Source organism: Pleurodeles waltl, chromosome 7 (assembly GCF_031143425.1).
Source record: "Pleurodeles waltl isolate 20211129_DDA chromosome 7, aPleWal1.hap1.20221129, whole genome shotgun sequence".
Taxonomy (NCBI): Eukaryota; Metazoa; Chordata; class Amphibia; order Caudata; family Salamandridae; genus Pleurodeles; species Pleurodeles waltl.
Window position 1 is genome coordinate 1,138,916,012 of NC_090446.1, and position 26,077 is coordinate 1,138,942,088.

The 26,077-nt window shown below is 44.2% G+C and overlaps 1 protein-coding gene across 3 annotated transcripts in view; it reads right to left on the minus strand.

Annotated features, from left to right (window-relative positions):
* Positions 1 to 26,077, minus strand: part of FBF1 (Fas binding factor 1) — a 506,392-nt gene that overhangs the window by 243,072 nt on the left and 237,243 nt on the right. For all 3 annotated transcript variants that reach the window (XM_069200193.1, XM_069200194.1, XM_069200195.1), the window contains exons 17-19: positions 12,717 to 12,766; positions 5,969 to 6,091; positions 4,639 to 4,739 (exon numbers count right to left, since the gene is read on the minus strand). In XM_069200193.1, the coding sequence (XP_069056294.1) occupies positions 4,639 to 4,739; positions 5,969 to 6,091; positions 12,717 to 12,766 (274 nt within the window). The remainder of the gene's footprint in view (positions 1 to 4,638; positions 4,740 to 5,968; positions 6,092 to 12,716; positions 12,767 to 26,077) is intronic.

The following is a 26,077-nucleotide window of genomic DNA, read 5'->3' on the forward strand; positions in this document are numbered from 1 at the left end:
AGATCTGACTTAACCCCATTTCCGCCTCTTACTTCGCCACTGCAATACCCGAAGTATACAAGCTCCCCCACTCCGTCTCATCAACAAGGCATCAACAAGCCTTGCAGAGGATTCACCATCAAATACAAGGAATTCATCCAATCCACCACCACATATGACATCATCACTCCAGCCATGGAACACCTCAACTTCCGACTGCGAACAGACAACAAAACCAACATCAGGTGTACCGTCTCCTACTGTCCTCCAGGACCATGTGCAGCCTTTTGCAACTTCATTACCCCCTCATCGTAGACTCCAACAACTACATTTTCCTTAGAGACCTGAACTTCCATCTCAATAACCACAATGCCAGCAAAACTAGCAATATCCTCGACAGCATGAACAGCATTGGATTTATCCAAATCGTCCATGACCTCATGCACACCGCATGCCACACGCTAGACCCCATTTTCACCTCCAGCGATTGCATCAGGTACAGCCACACCATGGAACTCACCTAGACTAACCACTTCATTGTTCACTTTAACATCACCAACTCACGGACTCACGGACTTCTGCTTCCAGTCTACCCAATGCACCTTACTGCAGCTGGAGCAAAGTCTCAAAAGACTCATGGGTCAACGCCCTCAACACCACCAACCCCATTTCCTCCAACAGCCTAGACCAGAATGTTAGAAACTTCAACAACTGGATTACCAACTGCGTCAACAGCACTGTTCCTGTTAGCAACAACACCCACAAAAGGTCCAACAAGTATGCTAGCTGGTACACTGAAGACCTCAGAACTGCTGAACAACTGGACACAAGCAAGGACACAAACGACAAGACCACCTTCAAGACAGCCTTCAACCTCGACCACAGAGAACTGAGAGAATCAAAGAAAAAGGCCTTGGCTTCACACATCAAATCAAGCGCCAATAACAGCAAAGAACTCTTCAACATTGTCAAAGAAGTCTCCAACCCGTCAGCTGCAACAAACAACACTACCCCCTCACAGGATGTCTCTGAACACCTTGCTTTTCTTCCACAACAAGATTTCAAACATCTAAAGAAACTTCAGACCCCAGGCCAACGCCACCGACTTCTTCAAGTAACACAATGAGACCCCGGTACCACCACAACCATCCGACTAACGGAATAGAGCCAGCTCACTCCACAGAACACAGTCACCATCATGAACTCAGTCCACTCTGAAGCCCCAACCGACCCATTACCTCACCACATCTTCAACCTAGGCAAAGCCAGAATCAGCCACGTACTCATCACCTTGTTCAACACCTCAATTGTCACGGCCACCTTCCCTGAGGACTGGAAACACGCAGAAGTCAATGCCCTGCCAAAACCAGACCCCAACAAACTCAGCTCCTGCCCAATCTCCCTGTTTATGCAACCGGCCAAAGTATTAGAAAAAGCCATCAACCAACAACTCTCTTCACATCTGGAACAGAGCCTCCCACCCAACTCCTCCCAATCCACACTCACAACCACAACAAGGAGACAGCCCTCGTCCCTACTACCGATGACATTCGAACCCTACTCCACAGAGGAGACTGCAGCTCTAATCCTCCTAGACCTCTCGTCAGCCTTCAATACGGTCTCCCACCACACACTAATCACAAGGCTGCATAACATAGCCATCAAAGGAGCCACCCTCAGATGAATCGGCTCTTTTCTCTCCGGAAGAAAGCAAAAAGACTGCATTCCCCCCTTCACCTCTGAACCAAAGAAGATCAACTGTGAAGTACCCTAAGGATCCCCGCTCAGGCCCACCACCTTCAACACTGATATGACACTTCTGGCCAGCATCGCCAAAACCCAAAGCCTAAACATCATATCCTGTGATGACAACACACAACTCATCCTCTCTCGCTCCGAAGACACCACCAAGACCAACTTCCACAACTGCATGACTGATGTCGCCAACTAGAGGAAGGTCAACAGCCTGAAGCTCAACATGGACAAGACAGAGATACTGATTTTCGGAAGCAAAAGATCCCCATGGGACGCATCCTGGTGGCCCTCAGAACTTGGACCTGCCACTATCTAAACAACAAACTAAGCATGACAACTCTGGTCAACTCTGTCTCCCTCACCTTCTTCTCCATTCTTCGCATGTTTCGTATGATATTTAAATGGCTACCCAAAGCTCCAGACGCATCATCACCCAGGCCCTCATCCTCCGACCCCAGACTATACAGACTGTTGCAGTCAGACTCATCCTGGATCTCCCTACACAAACCCGCATGACCCCCTACCTCAGGGAACTTCACTGCTCCATGTATAGAAAAGATTCCAGTTCAAGCTCCTGGCCCATGCATACAAGGACCCACACAACTGCCTACGGCACAGCGAACACAGAACACATGTCATGATGTACACTGTGCACCTAGGGCCTCTCACATAGAAAAACAAGCAAGTAAAGGCAAAGTGAATAGTAATAATCTAGCATTTGTAAACATAGGCATGCAGAAAACTATCCAAATATTTTGAAAGAGGCTCCTTTGAATGCAGTTTTCCCCTGTATAATTTACAATAGATTGTTCCATAGCTAAAATTGGGCTAAATTAATCTGAACGACTGAGTTTTTAAAACAGCCATGCAGTTGCTGGTTTGCAGGGTTTACCACATCATGGCTTTAAACATTACAGTATGAAATTTTTGGTTTTTGATGGAATGTGGTTGCCCCTGTTTAGCTCCAGTTTGAAACTTTACATCAGAATTAGGATCCGCCTTCAGTTGCTTAACTGGAGTTTCCCATCATATCGGGGATTGTTCTACTGATTGAGAAGGATCCAGAGCATCAAATGCATTTGGTTGTGGTGTGTGAGCCTTGGTTAGAGTGAACGATTTCAGCATCAATATATGTTTCACACAATATAGGGCCTATTCACGTAAACATATGTTTATGACCAAATTTACCTTACTTACAACTGCCAGGAATTCACAAAGAGAATCCTGGCAAGCATAACCCCATTGACGTGTGTAGAAATCTCTACCCGTAAATACCATTCAAGCGGTAGGAAGTGGGGGTTCTAAGGCAGGGTTTTCCTTGGAAGGTTGTGAACATCCACAAACAAACCTGTTTCTTTGCATTCACAAACTCCTCTCCTTCCCATTTTCACCCTGGAATGACCTTGAGATTTACTCTAGCAATGGTTACTCCCCTTCCCTTCCAGGTGGTGCAGAAAAACGAATTATTCCATGTTTGCTTTGGGAGGGGGGAGGGTTGGGCAGGGGTCAACTTCCCTGTGGAGAAAAGTAAAAAAAACAAAAAAGTGCACTTGCACAGTGGATTGTATTCCCTCTGTTATACGTTCCCTGCTATGGAGAACTCTGCACAGCGGGAAAAAGATCTCGCTGGGAATGTCATAGAGCACAGTTTGCTGGGCATATTCCTGGGAAAGTTTGATAATTCCAGACTCTACAGCTCTAGAGATCTGAACATTTGCCAGAAATATAGGCGAAGGCAGAGATAGAGGCAGCAGATATATAGGAAGATTAATAGAATACGCGCAAGAAAATAATTTGGTGAAATGACAGGTGGTGGAATAAGTGGAATTCTTTAAGGATTTGAAACATTTCTGCAGGTGGTTCAGAAAAAGACTGCAAAGATTTGAACTCCGCCGTGATTCAGTTTCAATCAAAAGTGTACTCAAACAATTAATAATCACATTTTCTTGTACTAGTTGGAAACCACCTTAGGGTAACTGCAGGAAAAAAAGATTCAGAGGGTAATAGTGATGAACAGCTGCAAACTCTCCTCGTGTGTTTTTTCTTCCGTATTTTGATGTTCTTGTGCTTTTTGTGAATAAGAAATAGAGCAAAACATATCAGGGTCAAAAGTGTAACTTAGCTGGGCAATACTTTGCCATTATTCAGATTTCCCCCCCATTATGGAAACCATGGCCAAAAGCTGGTTGACCAATCTAGCCTCAACTAGATAGGGCAGAGGGTGCCACCGAAGTTTGAGTTTCAGTGCATTTGGCATCGAGTTGCATAATAGTACTGCAACTTATTATCACAGAGAGACCATTTGAGTTGCCTCTGCAACTGACAATTGTTCGGCTGATCTTCCATTGATTGCACTGTTCTGCAAGCCTTTGTTTCTTTACTGTAGCTTTCAGTATGGAATTCTGAAATCCTAAAATATATTTAAGCTCTAGTATACCCGCACTGAGGTCTGAAGATGTTTGCAGCTGGGGAACTACTTGAGTTACAGAACAACAAATTTGCTGTAAACAATAAATCATATCTAAGCATGAAATAATGTCCCCTCTAAACAGACCTCAACTATATTATACTGTTAACATTTAGGTATGCAGATTTAAATAATACAAGGCGTCTAAGTTAGTGAAACCAGACTAGTAAACTGTCAAGACTGACCAGCTTGTTGCCCTTTTGTTTGATATTGCTTATTCAGGTTTACATACTCCATGCATTCTTGGCTTAAAGGACCCCTAAAGCCTCTTATCTTATCTTATATCGGGCAGGTATGATGGCTATCCTATAATGAAGAAGATGAGAGACACACACACACACTCTCTCTCTCTCTCACCCGATCTCCCGTAGTTCTCTCAAAGATACGCAGAAGGCACACATGCCCTAACTCCAAGTTGTGGTGGCACTCTTACCCACCTGTGCGCATTCTCGATCAGCTCCAGGTCCTCACGGTGCCTAAGCTGCAGGCTCTCCAGCAGAATCTTCTGCTGATCCCGCTCCAGTTCCAGCTTCCTGATCTAACAAAAGAATGTAACCTTAGAAAAGAAACAGACTCTGAACCAGCATCTCTAATCCTGAAACTTGGGATCTCTGCTAAGGATACCGGGCTGGCAGCAGAAGTTATTTCCGTACATTGCAGACAAACTATCTCATACTAGGGCAATAGAGACATCACAGTCTAGTAGTACACATCGCCTGCCATGAACAGCTGTTAATCTACTTCTGCTCTGTCCTGCAGAACCACTGCGAGTGCTGAACCAAGACCATACTCCGTCCAGGCACCGGACAGATATAGCCTCCCACCCAAGTAGTGTAATGGAGACACCAAAACCTGTTAGTGCAGTACCCAAAGGTCTGTGTTTGAGTTATGGCACTAGCACAGCAGAATCCGCTGCAGGTAAGGGGTAAAGTGCGCAAGACAGGATTGAGGCACACTGGCAGACTATGTGTAGATTCCAGGAGCCAAACGCTGCCGGTTAGGACCAAAGAGGCCTGGGGTGGTTGAGTGCTATAATAGTTGGACATGGTGCAGGTGAGGAGTGAGGTGAAATGGCTGAGTTGTGTGTGGCTATGTGTACTTGGACAATGGGCTGCGCTCATATAGTGCTATGGTCAATTGCCGTGTCTCTACTGGTTGCAGGGCCTCGTGCAGCATAAGCATGAATATGAATGAATATTGCAGGTCAAGCCTGAAGCAGACTAACTTACCTTTCATTCCAGGTGTACTGCATTAACAGGTTGTGGTGTCTCCATTAAACTAGTGGGGGCAGGGTTATGTCTCTCCAGTGCCTGAGTGGAGCATGGTCTCAGTGCAGCACTCACAGTGGGGCTGCGGGATGGGGTGGAAGTAGATTACAGCTGTTCATAGCAGGGAGACTGTACTAGCAGACTGTAGGGTATCTACTGCACTAGCAGGAGGTTGCTTCTCTGGAATAACAAAGTTGTGTAGGGTCTCGGTACAGCACTGGCAGTGGTGTTGCAGGGCAGGACTGAAGTGCAGTAACGAGTTGTGGCAGTCCATGGTGTCTTCACTACACTAATAGTAAGTCTTGAATCTCCAATGGAGAGCAGCGTATGATCTTGGTGCAGCATCAGAAATGATGCAGCAGGGCTGAAGATGAACAGAACTGTGCAGGCCTGGTGGACAGCCCTGCCAGGTGGGTGTGCCTTAATCGACCAGGGTGGATACATGTTTTGGAGGGTCTCACTGGCAATTTGTAATGTGGGTTAGACGTTTTTCTCTTACCTGGCTCATCAGCTCCATGAGTTGAGTGTGAGTGACACCAACATCTGCCTGGTGCTCTGCCTGCTGCATGGACAGAAAGTGCTTCTCATACTTGCTGCTGTTCACAAAGTCCACTTTCAGGGGCTGGAGCAGAGTGACAAAAAGAAAAGAAAAATTACAAGGTGCAGCCAAGATAGGGTAGCTGGACAGTAAAGTGAAGGAGGGTGAAAAGGGAATGTGAAGCCAGACCAAATGACAATCCACCTACTGTATCAGTTTTCTATAACTATGGTTGGGTATCAGTCATTCATGGGACAGAAAAATGCTTTCTCTTGCCATGACGCCGGAAGACTTGCAGTCTTGACTGAGCTCCCCTGGACGCTGGTCTGAGGCAGGATTCCATCAAGTCCAAGATGAACAGAGGGCTTCCTGTCTCTAGGCTGGAACCCTAGGTAATTCCATTCTGTCTTGCCGAGGGTGTGTTGATCACTGCAAAGGACTACCTCCACTGCAAGTCCATCCTTTTGATTTCCTGCCATCGGTGAACGAAGGCCAGAGCTGAGCCATTTTAATATTTGCCTTTCTGTGTCATTTATACCAGTGGTTCTTAATCTTTTGACTTCTGTAGACAACCCCTTCCCCTACTAAATCATTACTGGAATCCAGATGCTGCAGACCCCGGCCTATACGCCATGCAAATGTGTGAATATTTTAAACAATGTTTAATTCTCAATTAACTATAGAAAACATTTTCACATTTTGAATTTTGCTTCCTTATTTGTATGTACTTTATTATTTTAATGTATTAATTGTAATATTATTCAAATCTGTAAAACAGTTGCGGCCCCAGTGTAGGAAAGGGGCCTCTTTAACATGGTCACCCCCACTTCCTGCCACTGTTACTGAGGTTTTTCAATTTGCACTGGGTTCTCGCTAACTAGGTCCCCAGTGCTACTGCTCTTTCCCTAAAACAAGGTAAAATTGTCTAATTGTGTACAACTGGCACACACTTTAGAGCCTTTGTAAGTACCTAGTAAATGGTACCCCCGATACCTAGGTCATGGGTACTAAAGAGTGTCCCTAAGGGCTGCAGCATGTGTTATGCCACCCTAAGAACCTCCCTACAAATTGCATACAGACTGCCATTGCAGGCTGGGTGACATGGTGCAAACCATTTGTGAAAACACGACACGGCACACTCATTGTGTGCCTGCCGACGTCACTGCATATAATATATGTAAGTCACCCCTACAGCAGGCCTAAGAGCCCTAAGGCAGGGTGCAATGTATTTCATGTGAGAACATATCTGCATGATGCAGATACAACCCTGGGATGTCCAGTACAATCACTAGATATCACAAGTAAACAAGGAGGCCACCTTAAGGTATGTACTGGGCACTATTTATTACGAGTTAGCCTTTGAAATAATGGCTCCACTGAAATCTATGGTGTCTGGTATCAAACACCTCCTCTTAATTAATCCATACAGATGCCAGTAATTAATTTATCATGACAGGCCCCCGAGGGCGCTGAAACCTACTGGTTTTCTAATGTGCTGGTTGACTGGTATCGACCAGCCTGACACCACAGACATGTTTCCGACCCACCTGGAGGTGAGAGCTCACACTCTCAGAGGCAAGAAACAATGCCTACTCCAGAGGAAGGCGTCATCACCTATTTCAACAGGATGGCAAGTAAATCAGCATATCTGGGCTGGAGGCTTCAAAGCCTTTGACACCCTTTGTTATGCGACCCTGGCTTCCCCCAGACCTAGTGAATGCCACCCTGTGCCCTACTGCCCATTTAGCACCAGGACAGGTGGGAAATTAGCTATGCCACAGGTGTGTTGCACCTCCAGGTTACCTTGTGTCACAGCCCAGCTCTAAGAGTTTGAGTGTCAGATTATAGTATTCATATTTTCTGCACAGTTGAAAAACACTGGCAGCTTAAACTCTGCCTTCCCCTTCTATATCCAAGATGTATTATATTTTTTCCTTCATTGCTCTCATTTGCACACTATAGGGCTCGGTTCACAAAGCCTGACTGGCCTGGAAACTATTGGAAAACTTACTCTAGGTTTACCCCTATATTTGGAGAAGATGTCACACTTTTTTTTGCATCCCCAAAGAATCCCAGGAGTATTTTTTTGTTGTTGTTGCAGAAGCAGTACTCTTGGAAATGTAAAACAATCTCAGATTTCCTCTCATAACACTCCTGCACAAAATGCACTAGGTGGAAAATGCACATGAGTATATCATTTGAAAATCTGTGTTTGCAAAATCAGCTTGTTTTTCTCCCCACAGGGCTGGTTATGTACTCCTTCCTTTCTTTCACAACCCGAAAAGCCACCTGACTTCAACAAGAACAGTTTTAAGTGTGGTACATGGGTGGGAAATGATATCCAAAATGTTGGGAATCCCCACAATCTTGTGGGTATTCAATGAATGTTACTGAGACAGTAGCACCTACTAATGTCCCTTTCCTACTCCCAAGCTTAAATTTACAACAGAGGATATGTTGGCACTTAGGCATGTTTTCTGCTGTTGTAAGTGTATATTGCAGTCTGAACGTTTCCCCCATCCCGATCGTCAAACCTGCATGTGCAAGTTTGAAGCATAATTGTTTTTTAGACCCCTAAAATATGCACACAAGTTAAAAAAACGTTTGTGAACCAGACTTGTTTAATTTTAGGATTATTCCCCTTTTCCTCCAAGTCTCCTCTGAGTTTCTTGGTTCGTGTCATGCAGGGTATGCTTAGTACTCTGAAGTCTCTCCTGGTTTCACGTAATTTGCTGTTTTCTTAGCCTTTCCTTTAGCTTCCTTCCCACCCCTCAGAAACTCATCTCTATTGATGTTAGTATGGAAACTCAGGTCTATTTAGATCGCTTGCTAGCTCCTTTTGTGCTTTTGTGTTGTCATTGTGTACTGTAATTATAGTTGTAGTTGTATTTTAGCTCAAAGAATCTGTCAGTTTTCCCCAAAAATGCTGCATTGGCTCGTGCGTCACTACCCACTGGATTCAACGGCATTATTATTTATTTTCTTTGTTTGTGCATCACTGTTTGACGGTTAGATACCAATGTGACGTGGGTGCTCTGCTATAATGGAATGTTTCAGGGGAGGCACTGCAAAGCTATCTGTCGTAGATACCCTTTATGAAACACAGTAACATAATGCAAGGTGATGGCCCTCCCTGCAGAACGTGATGATGGGCTGCTGAATCTTCCTAACTCACAAATATTCATTGGCCTCAGGCTGGATGACGCCCCCTCTGTGCTGCAGGGCTGTGAGTTATGTCCCTTGAAAAGTGCTTCTCTTGGCATAGTTTTAGGTCGTCCCCTTAAAATGCTGGAGGTATTTGAAGCTGGTTTGCTGATTTCATTGATGCAAGCCTAGCCATCCCTATGTGCTCTCTCAGCTCTGTGCACTCTGTTAGAATAACTTAGACCCATATGTACGAAAGGATTGCACAATTCTTAACTGTCCAAATCGCTATTTCGGGCCATTAAGAAATGCAAAACTGCCTTTTGTTATTTACAAAGGCATATGAGGAGTCACAAAATGTGATTTCTACCCAATAGAAATTACATGTTGCGATTTGCAAAATAGGAAATTGCAAATAGGGATTTCCTATTTGGGAATCGGAAACCATAGCTTTTTCTAGTTGCGAAAAGGGCATTTAGGAAATGCTTTTACCATCGACTTGAATCTGATGGTAACCAGTGCAATAAATAAAAACACCCAAAAATGCCTCGATGTGCAATTTGTAGGTCATGAATGCACAGATTTTGAGCCAGATGTATCAAACATTTTTGCGATCGCAAAGGGCCCAAGAATGCGTTTTGGTATGTATCAAGTCCAATTCGCGACTACATACCGATTCGGTATTAGGAAGAGGTTTGTCAAGGGCGTCCCTTCCTAATACCGAATCGTAGAGGTATGTATGATTGTTTTGTGACCATGATGCAGTCCCAAAACAATTGCAGTTACCACCCACTTCAAGTAGGTAGTAACCCATTCGCAAAGAGGACCCCTTCCCCTTTGTGAATGCATGCAAAAACGTTTTTTAAGAGCTTACAAAATGAAAGAAAACTTTTCATTTTTAAACACATCCCGTTTTCCTTTGAGAAAATCGAGCTGCATTTAAAAAAAAAAAAAAGATTGCTTTATTGAAAAGCAATCACAGACATGGTGGCCCTGTGATTGTAGCCATTCGCAATGGCTCGCAAATTGTGACCTACCTCATGAATATTAATATGAATAAAAATCGTAATTAGGTAATCACTATTGTAAAAAATGATATATCTGGCCCTTGGTGACAGTGGAAATACTATTGAATTTGCAAAAAGCTGCAATTTACAAAAGGATGGAAAAGGTACAAATTTAGTAAATTACAATGTTTTGGCAGTTTCACAGTGAACCTGACCCTATCCACGTAAAATCCCAATACCTCATCCTGTGCAATGTGGAAGGTGAATGTATAAAATGTATTATATTAAGAAAAAAACTGACTGGGTGAAAGGACTTTCCAAGATTAATAATCTAGTGTTTGCGCTGCATATATTGTGCACCATTGCTGGATATATTGGAGTCCCTCAACGAGTTCATGTTCCCTCATCCCTGTACATTGTATAACTGCAGAAATAAAACGATTCTTTTGTGAAGCTTGTTCGTCTGCGTGAATAAGAGATATGGTTGGGAAATACTGAATATTTGCCGACACCGCCACCTAGAGAAACTTGACTAGCATCACTACACTGACATGCTCAATGATGAATTTACTCCTGCCTTTGAGATCTAGGGCCACATCTACAGAGCATGTTGCTAGTTGCAAACGGGTCGAGTCGCAGAATCGGCCCGTTTGCGACTAGAAACATGCTTTTTGAGATGTCCAAAGCCCAAACTGCGATTCGGTAACTTGTTAACGAATCGCAATTTGGGTTTTGCAATTCGGTATTAGGAAGGGGCATGTTCAGGGCATCCCTTCCTAATACCGAATCTGAATGGTATGTGTGATTGTGTTGTGACCGTGAATGCAGTCGCAAAACAATTGCAGTTAGCACCAATTTCACATTGGTGGTAACCCATTCGCAAAGGTGAAGGGGTCCCCAAGGGACCCTTTTCCCTTTGTGAATGCATGCAAAAACGTTTTTGAAGAGCAAGCAGTGGCCCCATGGACCACTACCTACTCTTCAAAAATGAAACTGAAACGTTTCATTTGTTTTCTTTTTAAACACAGCCTGTTTTCCTTTAACTAAAACGGGCTGCATTAAAAAAAGATTGCTTTATTTAAAAGCAATCACAGACATGGTGGACTGCTGACACCGGCAGGCCACCACCCCTGTGATTTTTGCGATTCACGGTGGGTCGCAAATTGCGAACTACCTCATTAATATTAATGAGACAGGCCTATTTGTGACCCACCGGGAATCGCAACAGAAACTCAGTAGAGTTTCTTACATTTGTAACTGCAATTCCATGCAAATTGCAATTACGGAATCGAAATTCCAAATATATGAACATAGTCCCAAGTTATTTTATGCACGTAAATCGCCATTTCAATTTCTGATGTTTTAAGGGCGATTACAAATAATGTAAAAAGAGGTATCTGTGTGTCTGGTGCTTGGGCAGACACAAGCGTGTCAATACCCGACAGGGCTTGGGAGAGGAATGGAGGGATAGAAAAGGAGAGAGAGAGAGAGATGGAGAGAGGAAGAGAGAGAGGGAGAGAGGAAGAGGAAGACAGAGAGCGATCACCTGTTCACCTCACCCTTCAGTTTGCCTCTACATTACTTATAAAGTGCTTTGCATGAAATCTGTGCTGTGCATGTAAAAAATAAAAACGGAAAATGATACATCTTAAAAAAACAGCGTTTTGCTAGCTTTCTCATTATTTGTCTAATTGAGGAATGCTGCTATCATCCGGATAATATGGGTACAGAACTGTTGGATTTCTCCTCCCATTCTACGACAGATTTTCGCCACCCCCAAAATATTCAATTAGGATTGTAAATAATATTTTGTGCAAGCAGACCACCCGGTGAGTTATCATATGACATTTGAAAAATGCATTTTAAACAAAAGGTATATGAAAGAAGTGCATTGTAAGGGAAGCTGCTTTTCTGAATGAAAAAAATAACAAATATTGCTCATATTCCTATTAGGAAATTTAACTTTTGCCATTTACTAATTTGCGATTTCCTAATAGCGAATACAAATCCATAGGATTTGCTATTAGGAAATTGCAGATTACATACATTCCATTTTGTGAATCCCAAATAGCGATTTGTACGCATTCACTATTTGGGAAACGCAAAATCGGAATAATGTAAATAGGGGCCATAGTTTCCTGCCCCATAAGGTCAGAAGCAGTAGTCTCACTGTGCTACCTTATGGTTTCTTGAGTTTGGAGATATCTTGGTTCAGCTCGTTAAAAGCACGAAAAGGAGATACATACCAAAACACAATACATATCTCAGACAAGCCACAATGGACAAACATAAGAGAAACCCAGTGACCAGACATTTTCTAGCCTTTCATCTTGTGGAGAATTTCTTTGGTCTTATAGTAAATTTATATGTGTAAAATAGCAACCGAATAAGTGCTCAAAACCGGAATGGCTGAACTTTATAATTAAAAAAACAAAGTCTAGAAGAAGACTTAAGTCATGGCAACTGAAAGCCCCTGGCTGAGAGAACCGTCTATCCTCCACTGCCAACACAAACTGTTCTATAAAGAAAAACTTCAACAGTCATAAGAAGACACCTACCTGGTTGTTGTCAGGTGGTCTTGAAATTGCTGTGTGCCGCTGGGAGGAAACTGTGAACACACAAAATATAATATATCAGGGTTGGCTCAGGATTTGGCATGCAGATTGGCACTAGCACCTTTCAGAATGGGTTACTGAACCCCTGGTGGAGGTATTCATTTCAGACCAATCACAGGGCTGGAGCGTGGCATTGGAAGGAGAAGGTAGCACAGGGGGATTGTCCTTTGCTCCCCAGGGCGGGCCACAGTGCTTTGGTAGAGCCACACAGTATCTCATCACAAGATGCCTGGTTAGCTCTGGCCGCATTCAAATGTCAGCCTGTAGCTACGACTGCATCCCTGACATGGAAATCATACAAATCCCATTCCTGCTTTAAGGTAGGGTACCTTAGCCTTTATTGAAGAAGGAGGTGCTGTCCATGACTACTGAAACACCTTTGTGGTAATCATGCACACATCTGGACTACCCTCTACGTACTGCAAGATTCGATCAGGCTGCAACAGATATCAGTAGTGGAAATACATGGCCTGTAATAAACTTGCCTTGGCTGTGAAGTGCAGGACAGAATCAGTCCACATGTAATAAAACGCTGTTATTTTAGAGTTCTAATTTATATTAATAAAAAAATAAAAGCTCAATATTTCAAGGAAAAGTTGTGTTTTTTAATGAAAATTACATGCTTTTTGGGATAAATGAGTGTATTTGCCCCACATAAATACTTTTGAACACAAAGTATATATATATTCCCAGAAACACACAAGCTGATGTTTGAGGACAACATTCTTGGAATACTTGCTGAGCTTTGGATACCTTACTGTTGTTTTTTATTTTCAACCTTTTATTTCATTACTTGTCTAGGAATTTCCTCCAATATATTAAATGTTTTTAATGACATTATAGCTGTTGTTATTTGTGAGTCCTGAATGATTTGTAGTAGTAACTGCTTTCTCCAACACTGAATCTTTCATATATTCACGAGCTTGAATTAGTCCCTGTTGTCAGACTGTGAACCCTCAGTAACGAAATTAATACATCAGTGTAATCTTTACACTCAGTAACACTGACATTTCATAGACTATCTGCAACCTACCCACATCACTATGAATGGTCCAAACTACAGCCAAGAAGAGACCAGAACCCACAGCTTCCAGCGGTTAGATTCTTTAGCTCGTTATGTGGGGAATACTTCAAGCATGACAATCTATGAAAGATGTCAATGCTGGAGAAAAAGAGTTACTGGTAGGTCATTTTTTTCTATATGACTCTTCAAGGTCTGTCTGATTATGCCCCCTACAACACGAATTAATGAGCTTTGTGTAACTTGTAATGTTACCAAAGTGTCTCCACCAAGGAGATTGTCAGCCATAATATTTGACTGACCATCCATGCGAAAGGAAGGAAACGAAATGTAGACGTCAAAGAAGAGGATGCACACATTTTAAAAACAAACTGATACCTTGTATTTTATTTTTAACTGACTGTAATATCCATTGCTTCATAGACACGTTAGTGACATTTTGCTGAAAAGAGCACGATAGTCAGACAGTGACTCAAGTCTGTTCTGAGGAGTGTAACCCCCGGACACCCACGATTAAGGGCCTGGTTGATTGGCACACAGTGAATATGGTGGTCTTATTCACGAGCATCCTTTCAGGAACCACATTTATTTTAGCAAATTCAGGTACAAAATATGCTCTGAAATGCACTATGTGTGCTCTGTCTTCAGGAGGGTAAGACATCTCCCTGCCCCGCTGAACACCTCTGGAGAAATAAAGCTTGTTCGCATCCTGTGTACAGTTCGTATTGGGTATTTACAGAAAACTACTGTTCCTACCACCACTTTTCACAGCTACTCTATTTCACCCCATTTTCAACGGGCATCAGTTGACTCTGAGCACGGTGCTCCTCATGGATCACTTGGCCCCTCTAGCACAAAACGCTGCCTCCATCACCATCCCCCTATTGATGACATCATTTAATCCCCAGTACGTCACCAAAAACAATGAAATGGCTGAAAATCTCACCACCAATCAGGATGAGATTTCACTGAATAGGAACTGAAAATACGATCATAAAGACGACGACTGCAGCATCAGCTGAATATGAATGTCACTCAGCGTCTTCAAACGTGGGTCTGTCTGCTACTGCTTATCGCCAACATGAAATAATCACAAAGATGGTCTGGACTTCTGTTCCCTGGTGAAGTTTATTTCAACCTTTTTTAGGAGCAGATACAGAAACAGTCAGTCCAAACAAACCAAAAGCTCCAACTGCCATACACCGAAACGTCCCCCACCATTCTACTAGCCTTCGACCCCCCCACTAAGGGGGTCATTACAAGTCTGGCGGTCAATGCGGCGGTCCAAGCGCCACATTACAACACTGATGGTCGGGCTGCCAGGGAACTGCCAAATCCGCCAGGATAAGAGATCCTGGCGATCTGGAGGTGGTGACGGTCTTAATCCGCCAGGGCAGTGCTGCCCTGGGGATTACGTCCCCCTTCTCCACCAGCGGTTTCATGGAGGTACCACTGCCTTGAAAATGCTGGTGGAGAAAGTGTGTAAGGGGCACCAGGTGGGCCCCTGCACTGTCCATGCACCTGACATGGGCAGTGCAGGGGCCCACCTGGGAAGCACCATTGCAATGTTCAAGACAGGGAACATACCGAGGGTGCTAGTGCACCCTGCAGGCTACAGCATTGCCGCCAGCTCGACTACGAGCGAGAGGCAATGCTGTAGCTTGTTTCTCACAATGCCAGCGGACGGAAACCTAGGTTTCCGCCTGCTGATCTAGCGGGAAACTTTTATTAACTCCAACGGGGAGGTCGTCACGTACGCGGCGGCCACTCTGTTGGGAATTTGGCGGACGGAGTTTTCTGTCCACCAAACTTGAATACGAGCTCAAAGTCATAACTAGAATGCCACACTCAAGGTGATACAATCTGTAATCATTGCAGGAAAAAAAGGGCGTTTTGGAACAGTTTACAAAAATAAGTCCAAAGCAAATGTCAACTGTGTTCCAGAAGATGAAGATAACAGTTTCATTTCTAATGCTGTGCTATGTGTTAGTTGGGGAAATGTCAATGATTTTCCTAATTGTGAGATCAGTATAAATGGTAAAGTTACTGAAGTGATGGTGGATTCATGTGCATGGTACAGTTTAAATGGAAAGACCTTATGAGAAACAGTTTGGAGAGATGAGAAATTGTTACCACCACTCCAAATTGTAACCTCCAGATGTGCAACCTGGAGGTTACACTGGTCATAATTTTGATTTGTTGGGTTATTTTTGGGCTGGTGCACAATTCATAGACAGAAATACCAGTAGCTGGATTTATGTAGCTGGCGAGGTGATCATGTTTTGGGGATGCTTCATCAACAAGAACTGGGTATTGAATTAGACACTAATGTTGCACCACTTGATTTGCAGTGACAAGTTCGAATGATGAACCATTTGTAAAAGATTTTAAGAGTGATTTTCCTAGTGTGTTCTGTGACAAACTGATGAAATGAGAAGGATTTAGGCACAAAACAGTTCTGTTAGACAATCCTATTCCTGTATGACACCAAGGGCCTGATTTAGCTATTGGCAGACAAGTTGCTCCATCACAATGGTGACAGATATCCTGTCTGCTGAAATCTAAATCCCATAGGGTATAATGAGACTTAGGTTTTGTCAGATGTGATATCTGTCATCATTGTGACGGAGTACCTCGTACACCAATATGTAAATCAGACCCAAAGTCCATAATGTACCTCTCACCTATAGTGCTAGACTTAAAGAAATGTTACAAGATTTATGTAATAAACAGGTTATTCAGCCAATTGAGTCATCTCCTTGGGTTTCGCCTGTAACAATTTCCTTGAAACATTCTGGAGAGCTTAGATTGTGTCTTGATTTTAGGAGCTTCAACAATGAAATATGGATAGCTAGACATCCTTTACCTAATTTACATTATGGAGCTTCTACTCTAGCTGGGGCCACAGTTTTTCCACCTCAGATCCTGCCAGGGCTTATCACCAAGTTGAGGTGTATGAGGAATCTAAACATTTAACTGCTTTTGTAACTCACAAAGGCATGCTTCAATTTTCCACAATGCCTTTTAGATAGGCCTGTGCAGCATCAGTTTTCCAGCATTTAATGAAAGAAACTTTAGAAGGCATTGAGGGAGAAATTGCATTCCAAGACAATACTGTAGATTTTGGCAAGAATGAAGATCATTTGTCAAATTTAAGAAATGTGCTTCGTCATTTGGAACAGAATGATTTAACTTTGAAAGAGTCTGAATGTAAATTTAAATGTGAGGAGTTGGAGTATTTGGGACATTATAGTACTAAAAATGGTATTAAACCTAAGCAGAATCCTGCAGGTCACTTCAGTGGACATAGACCCTACAGGGATATCTGACCACTATCCAGTGGTGGTGGAGCTAGGGAGCGGCAGTGGGCACCAAGACTGATATGGTACCTCAACACCTGTCTCCTCCAGGTGAGAATTGTGTAGGACTCCTCTCCACTGAATTAGAACACTTCTCCACACTCAACAAGGGCATGGTGGACTTCCCAAGCGTCCACTAGGCAGCAAGCAAGGCCGCCGTCAGGGGGTTTGTCAAAGGCTATGTCAGAAAAGCCAAGAAAGAGAAGGTGCACGCCATGGTTGCCCTCAAAACTTTAACCTTGGATTTTGAACAACAATATACCAGGCATCCAAGTGAAACTCTCTATTGCCAGCTGACGGCATCAAAAAAGACCCTCCGACGGACAGAGATGGAGTATGCCATTGATGGTGGATGGCCTCTACACAACAAGACTGCGACCATTGTTACAAATCTGGGAAACTTATATGCTGGCTGGTCACGGGAGATAAGGCATCCCGTATAGTCCCAGAGATACGTAACATTTCCCCCAGACCCTGCCACAGCATCCACTGACATAGCCGCAGTTTTAGCCTCTTACTTTGTGCCCACTAAGCTCCACCGCTAAAATGTGGTAAAACACCAGGTCCTGACAGGTTACTTGCAGAGTATTACTGTAGATACTCCACCCAGGTAACCCCCCCATATCCTCAAACCCTGCCAGGGGGTGGCTGACAGGGGTAAGCCCCTCCAGACATCAACCCTACCACTATTGTGGTCATACCTAAACCAGGGGCCCCTGGGACCAGTGTGCCTCCTACAGGAACATATCCTTGATTAACACAGAAGTCAAAATATTCGCTAAGCTACTAGCCAACAGGCTCCGCTCAGCACTAAATTGGTCCACCCAGACCACTATGCCTTTATGCCGGAACTTGGCACTAGACACTGTATCTGACAGCTTCTCCTGGCCATAGCTTTTATGGCTGAACTCCAAAATCCACTCACTGCTCTCCTTCTGGAATTTGAAAAGGCCTTTGATACAGTGGACTGTTCCTTTTGACCAGGGTACTGGAGTGAATGGGACTGGGCCCTAGACTCCACAGATACATCAGTATTCTATATTATGAGCCACAGGAGTGGGCACTGTTAAACGGCGTTCTGTCATGTACCTTCAACTTCCGCTGGGCACTAGAGAGGATATACATGGAGAAACCGTAGCTGAGACTTTTTGTGTATCACAGATCCCTGTTGATATTTAAGTGGACCTGCAGTACTACATAGACGAATTGAGGTGTCTTAGTCATTACTCCCTTTACTTATTTTTCTTTTGTTTTATGGTTCCTTGTTAAGTTATGATAATGGTGGTTTTAGACTAAATTGGTCCACCTAGACCACTATTGCTTTATGCCGGAACACAGCACTAGACACTGTATCTGACAGCTTCTCCTGGCCATAGCTTTTATGGCTGAACTCGAAACTCCACTCACTACTCTCCTTCTGGACTTTGAAAAGGCCTTTGATACAGTGGACTGTTCCTTTTTGTTAGGGTACTGAAGGGAATGGGACTGAGCCCAGACTCCGCAGATACAACAGTATTCTATATTATGAGCCACAGGCTCGGGCACTGTTAAAAGGCCTTGTCATGTACCTTCTACTTCCGCTGGGCCACTAGAGAGGATATACATGGAGAAACCGTAGCTGAGACTTTTTGTGCATCACAGATTCCTATTGATATTTAGGTGGACCTGCAGTATTACATAGATGAATTGTGGTCTTAGTCATTACTCCCTTTATTTACTTTTCTTTTGTTTTGTTTTATGGTTTCTTGTTATGTTATGATAATGGTGGTTTTAATGATAATGTTGAAGCTTTTGTAATAACTTTCAAAATGCTTTAGCACAGACTGGCAAGAGAAAATATATGTATTCTTGAGGTGCTTGCATTATTATATTAAAACTCATGCATTTTCTACAAATGTATGTGGTACTCGCTTTTTTGTATAAGGTATGGTTCGCAGTGTGGTTGCTAATTAGCTTGACCGTAAGTGGTTTTGATTGTGGTGATATATGGAAAATGTAACTTACCTAGTGTACATCTGTTCGTGGCATGTAGTGCTGCAGATTCACATGCTGTGCAAATATCACCATCTAGTGTTGGGCTCGCAGTGATACAAGTTGTTTGTCTTCGAAGAAGTCTTTTTTCGAGTCACAGGATTGAGTGACTCCTCCTCTCGGTGATAGTGCGCATGGGCATCAACTCCTTTGTTAGATTGTTTTCCCGCAGGAGGGTGAAGTAAGGAGTGAAGAATTGTGTATGTACAAATATTTATATAGAAAGTAAAGAGGATGTCCATGCAATGTATTTACATATTTACATGATTAAGTACTACAAAGACTACAGGCTCCCGGGGAGGAGGGAGGGCGCATGTGAATCTGCATCACTACATGCCACGAACAGATGTACACTAGGTAAGTGACATTTTCCGTTCAAAGTCATGTGTAGCTGCAGATATACATGCTGTGCATAGACGGAAAAGCAGTTCTCCTCCCAAGTAAGCAGTGGTTAGCCAGTAGGAGTTGAAGTAGTTTGAAATACTGTTTTTAGCACTGCTTGACCAACATTCGCTTGATGTTGAGATAACACATCAACACAGTAGTTTAGTGAATGTGTGTGGTGTGGACCATGTGGCTGCTTTACATATGTCTGCCATTGGTATATTAATTAAGAATTCCATTGAGGCACCCTTTGTTCTAGTGGAATGTGCTTTTGGAGGTACTAATAAATGCATTTTTGCCTTGAGATAGCATGTTTGAATACAGTTTGCACTCCATCTAGCTAATCCTTGTTTCGAAATAGGATTACCTTTATGAGGTTGTTGGAAGCAACAAAAAGTTGTTTAGTTTTTCTAAAGTCTTTTGTTCTGTCTACGTAATACATTAGAGCTCTTTTGAGATCACAAGTGTGGAGAGCTCTTTCAGCAGTAGAATCTGGCTGTGGAAAGAAGACTGGCATTTTGACTTCTACTTCATGTTTGTGTACTTGGAAGAAAGGTTCTTCCAAAGTAAATGCTTGAATTTCACTTACTCTTCTTAAGGAAGTGATTGCTACCAAGAAAGCAACCTTCCATATGAGAAACTTTATTGTGCAAGAGTGCATTGGTTCAAATGGGGGACCCACAAAACTTGTGAGCACAATTTTAAGATTCCATGCAGGAGCTGGTGGTATTCTAGGTGGAAACATTCGTTTAAGCCATTCCATAAATGCTTTTATGACAAGAACCCTAAACAGAGAGGTATGTTGTCTGTTTTGTAGGTAGGCTGATATTACTGTTAAAAGAATTTTAATAGACATATAGGCAAGATTTGCTTTTTGTAAATACAGCAAATAACATACACTATCTTATACTGATGCTTTAAGTGGATCAATATTTTTAGACTGGCAGTATTATACGAAACGTTTCCATTTATTTGCGTAGCACTGCCTGGTTGTCGGTTTACATGCTTGTTTTAGAATGTCCATACATTCTAGTGGAAGCTTTTGGTATCCAAATTCTATGACCTCAGGAGCCAAATAGCCAAGCTGAGCACACTGGGATTGGGATGCCTGATTTGACCTCTGTTCTGAGTTAACAGGTCTGGTCTGTTTGGAAGCTTTTGATGTGGTACTACTGACAGATCCAACAGTGTTGTGTACCAGTGTTGAAGTGCCCACGTGGAAGCTATGAGTATGATAGTGAGGGAAGTGTGATGCATTTTGTTGACCAGAAATGGAATTAACAGGAGGAAAGCAAAGCAAATATCCCTGACCAGTTGATCTATAAAGCATTGCCCTTGGATTAAGGGTGTAGGTATCTGGATGGGAAGTTTTGGCATTTTGCGTTTTCGCCTGTTGCGAAAAGGTCTATGTTTGGTGTTCCCCACACCAGGGTGTGAATACTGTTTTCTGATCTGATTAGGGCTCAGAAATGGTAGGTTCACCCTGCTCGATGTTAAAGGCAATGGTGCATGACCCTGATTTAACTGATGATTTCTCATGCGTGACTGGGCCTAGGTGACATGTGGCTCTTTAACAAGTTCAGTTATCTGTGCTGTTTTCACAGCAGTTCTCCCATTAAGCTGGATCTTGCGTTCTATTCCTGGGGATTATATCACTCCTCCTGACAGGGGCAGGCCAGCTGCTCTTGCAGACAAGGTTGGTCTTCTTTCTTTCCTAATGTGAAGCAGCAAGAAAAGACCGCAGACTTTCCTAGATTTGGTCCCACTCTGGAGTGAGAATGCAACCCACCGGAGGTTCCATTTATGGTCCATGTCTTCTTTCTTTAAAAAGGTGTGTAAGACTCCTTGATGGCCATCTGACAGAGATGAATCAAACAAGTTACTGACCTTTGGTAAAGCCTTTTCTGGTAGAGAATTTAACTAACCTCAGATTCTACGAAAGGATGGGCTTTTGGTTAATTTTCACACAGCAGTTGCAAGACGCTGAGTCATGTTTGGAGTAGAGACAGAAATTGTGAGTTTCCTTCACCAACATCTTAACAACTTGCGGTTTTGGGAGGGAACATCCTAGCAAACCGAAAAAGATTTGAGGGAAAAGTAGTCCGTCAAAACTGAGAGAAGAGATCACGCTCCAGATCCATGTCAGAAGGTGTGGAAAGAAAGTAATTGACAGCGCACGGAGAAAGTGCTTATATAGTGGCCCAAGGTAACATCCAAGATGGGACAAACCAGAAGCAGAACCGCATAATGGCACCTACTGATGCACAATAGAATTGCTATTGGAAACAAATCTTCATGTCCAGTCCGGTGTCTGGTGGTATTCACCAGATGAGGAATCAGTGGTTAGAAGTGTCTATCAGAAAAATACTGACTGGTACTTGTACTCCTGTGGTGTTTTGTGTTAGCTGCTAGAATCAACAGGATCTGCTTTATTTGACATCTAATGACTCCTCTAATCTTGTAAGCGCACCTCCCTGCTAGTGCTGGCCATATTTGCTAGCTTTGTGCCTGGTATCCAGCAGGGGCCAGTTTGGCCTGCCTCGGAATGTTGTGTATGGCCTCTGACTGCACGCTTCATTGTGAGAAAAGAGGACCACAACACAGAAAATCGTGGAGGCGTAGGTTTCCCTTGAGCAAGGGCACCTACTCTAAAACTAAGGGACTGGGCTGGAGTATCCCCCCTCCTACCAAGTAATGAGTTTTTGAGAAGGAGGGGAAGAGGAGTTAAACACCTGTATCAGTGACTAGTCATGCTCCCACCACTATCTAGTTTAAACTATGATACAATTTGCTTGTCATCCCTGACAAAATAATAAAGCAAGGGAGCACATTTAATGGCCTCGCTCACTGGGGAACAACTTTGGGTTTCCAGAAACATACAACAGCAGGGCGAAAGTGAATGTGGAGATTCTATTTAGGAATTATTTTAAGATTTAAATTCTTAACAGAATTAGTGATATCAGAAGGAGATGGCAGAGCCAACAGGTCAATATCAAAAGTGAAAAAGTGGCTGGTCATCAGTTTGGGGATATTAAGGCGACATTGAAACGGTTTTCCACAGTGGGTAAGGGGGTCAATGCAGCAGTTGACATTTATATCTTTTTCAAGACTTTCTTGGGCTTGTCTTTGAAGCTTAGGATCCCCTAAAGCACCTGAATTATGTTCTCGAAGTGGTAGAGGCTGCAGTCAAAGATGAAAACTATTTTACACTGAACAGTAGATATACTTCCCACAAAGCTAGTTATGTTTTCTCTAAGAGAATATTTTAATAAATGCACATGTAAAACATATGTTGACTGCTGCGATGTATATGCTTTATTTGGTTTTAATAACTGCTCTTTTATGTCACTTCTTCTCTGGATATGCTCTACTCACCTTTTCATCTTGACATTCATGCCTATGGCCAGTACAAAGCACCTCTGAGTGCTAGAAATGAATTCTCAAGGGCAGCGCAGAAGTCGTTGAGTATGGCTATTTATAAATGGTTCTTAATACCTACATTTGGATAATTACTAAGCCTTGTCAGTTGTTATGAATAAGGAAAGTAGCGGGTGGAAAGAGAAAGCAATTTCTCTAGGATCACATGAAGGTGGTCATTACAACATTGGCGGTAAAAGCCGCTTACCGCCGTGCAGAAGACCGCTAATACACCGCGGCGGCGGGAGACCGCCACAGCTATTATGACTCACAGCACGGAATCCGCCGAAATTCAGACACCCACACAATACCACCAAACCAAAGGTCAGCGAGAAACTGGCGGAAACACATCCTCCACCTCCACGCCAACAGAAACACGCCCATGCTATTACGACCCACGAATCCACGCGGCGGTCTTTCAACCGCGGTATTCCATTGGCGGTACACACCGCCGCGCTCAAAATACACACACATCTCCAAAACACCGCCACATTGGACAATTCAAAATACACACACCTGATACACATACAAACAACACTCCCACACACCCAATACAATATAAAACACACACCCACATCACACACAAACCCCTACGACCAAAAATTAGAGACGAAAGCCACAGAGAGACAGCACAGAATAGAGAATACCATCACACAGAGGCACACTACACCATCACCCACACAACATCCACGCACAAAACACCACACACCACTACACTCACCACACTCATCAACACATACACCACCTCACACATCACACACACCACCTCACACACCACCTAACACATCACACACACCACCCCATGTCACGCCAAAGACACCCCCGCTTCTCCGAGGAGGAGCATAGGGTCATGGTGGAGGAAATCATCAGGGTAGAGCCAAAGCTATTTGGATCACAGATACAGTACACATCCATAGCCAGGAAGATGGAGCTATGGCAAAGAATAGTCGACAGGGTCAACGCTGTGGGACAGCACCCAAGAAATAGGGAGGACATCAGGAAGAGGTGGAACGACCTACGGGGGAAGGTGCGTTCCACGGTATCCAGGCACCACATCGCGGTACAGCGGACTGGCGGCGGACCCCCACCTCCTCCCCCACAACTAACAACATGGGAGGAGCAAGTCTTGTCCATCTTGCATCCTGAGGGCCTCGCAGGAGTCGTTGGAGGGACGGACACTGGTAAGTCAAATTTCAACTATCATATCCCCCACCCTACCTGCATGCTATCACACACCCCCACCCTCACACCCTCCCCTATCACTCCGAATCCTCACCTATCTACCCATGACACCAACCACCCATCCCAACCCCAAAACCTGCATGACCTAACTAAGCATGGATACCCATCACTAAAGCATGCCCACTGCACAGACCCACAACACCCCCCAACCATCAGCACACAAGCTCCCACACAGGAATGCTTGCACTGGGGTACACGCACACCCAAACATTGCACACCATGAAACACACACATGCAAAAATCATGTACTTATACCCCCGCAGGAACCCGAAGGAACGTCACCACACCATCAGGTCCAGACAACAACACTCCACCCCCAGAAGAGGCCCACAGTGACGACAACAGATCTGCCCTACTGGATCCTGATGACCAGCCCGGACCATCATGGGCCTCAGGACAGTTGGTTCCACTTGCCCAGCCACAGCCCAACACCGAAATTCCACCCTCTGGTAACACCAGCACAGCACCCACCCAGCGGGCCCATACCTCCCTACCCAGGACAGGTCAATCAGCGGTGTGTCCACCACTACAGGGCACCCAGGCTAACCCACCACCCCAACAACAACAGGGACCTGGGGGAAGTGGTAGTGGGTACACGGTCCAGGGGACGGAGGCACAGGAACACAGGGGAACTGGGAGGGCTGCTGTGCGACAGGGGGCGGAAAGGCCAAGGGAACCAACTCTCAACGAGGCCCTCTCCTCCATCATGGGAGCATACCACCACTCCCAGGAGACGATGGCCACGGTCCTGGACAAGTTGCAGGAGACTCTGCATCTGCAGGAGGAACAATATTTGGGGTTCAGGGAGGAGCTCAGGACCATAGGCTCCGCCCTGGGCACCATCGTAGGGGTGCTGACGGACATTCAAAAGACCTTGAGGGACACCGTGGCACTCCAAGGGGCCCCTGACACTAGCATGGACGACGAACTGCCCACCACCTCCGCCGGCGCTAGTGGACAGGACGCACCGCCACAGGACCAACACACCAGCACCCCACCCCCTGCAGATGGAGAACCACCACGAAAGCGGTCCCTGAGATTCAGGAACAGGACAGACCAAGATGGCAAGACCCCCACCAGGAAATAAGACTACCCTGATTGTCCCCCCACTGTCCCACTTTGTTACCCTGTCCACATTGGAACAGCCCCAGCTCCACTTTCAATGCCAAGATGTGCAATGTACCAGTGAGACTAATAGACTGGACTCTGCCATGGACATTCTTCCACCATGACCTATCCCCATTTCACAACCACCCTACATTTTTATGCACTTCAATAAACACCCTTGAAAACTCAATAATATTGGAGTCAGTCAATGATTGTGAACTTTGTATTGTCAATTACAGTGTTAAAAAGGTTACCCATTGGAAGGCCAACATACCAATGTCACACATCACAAGCCTTTCAAGGGTGCAAGCTGTTGACATGTAGGTTACCACAATAGTGAAACTGAAATGGAAGGGGACAACTCAGTTAACAAATAGGGAGTGAAATGTAGGTAGAGGATAGAGGTAGACGTGTGAAAGTTAATATTATGTGATACATGAAATTGTACTCACCTGTGTCTCACTGAAAATATTGCTGTATGACTGACTCCCTGTTGTCGTTTTCTTCTTCATCAGCTTCATCCTCATCACTGTCCACAGGCTCCACAGGCTCACCCGCTGCAACAACACCGTCATCTGGATCATCCTCCTGCAGAAAAGGCACCTGGCGTCGCAATGCCAAGTTATGGAGCATGGAGCAGGCGATGATGATGTCGCACACCTTCTTCAGTGAGTAGAATAGGGACCCACCTGTCATATGGAGGCACCTGAACCTGGCCTTCAGGAGGCCGAAGGTGCGTTCGA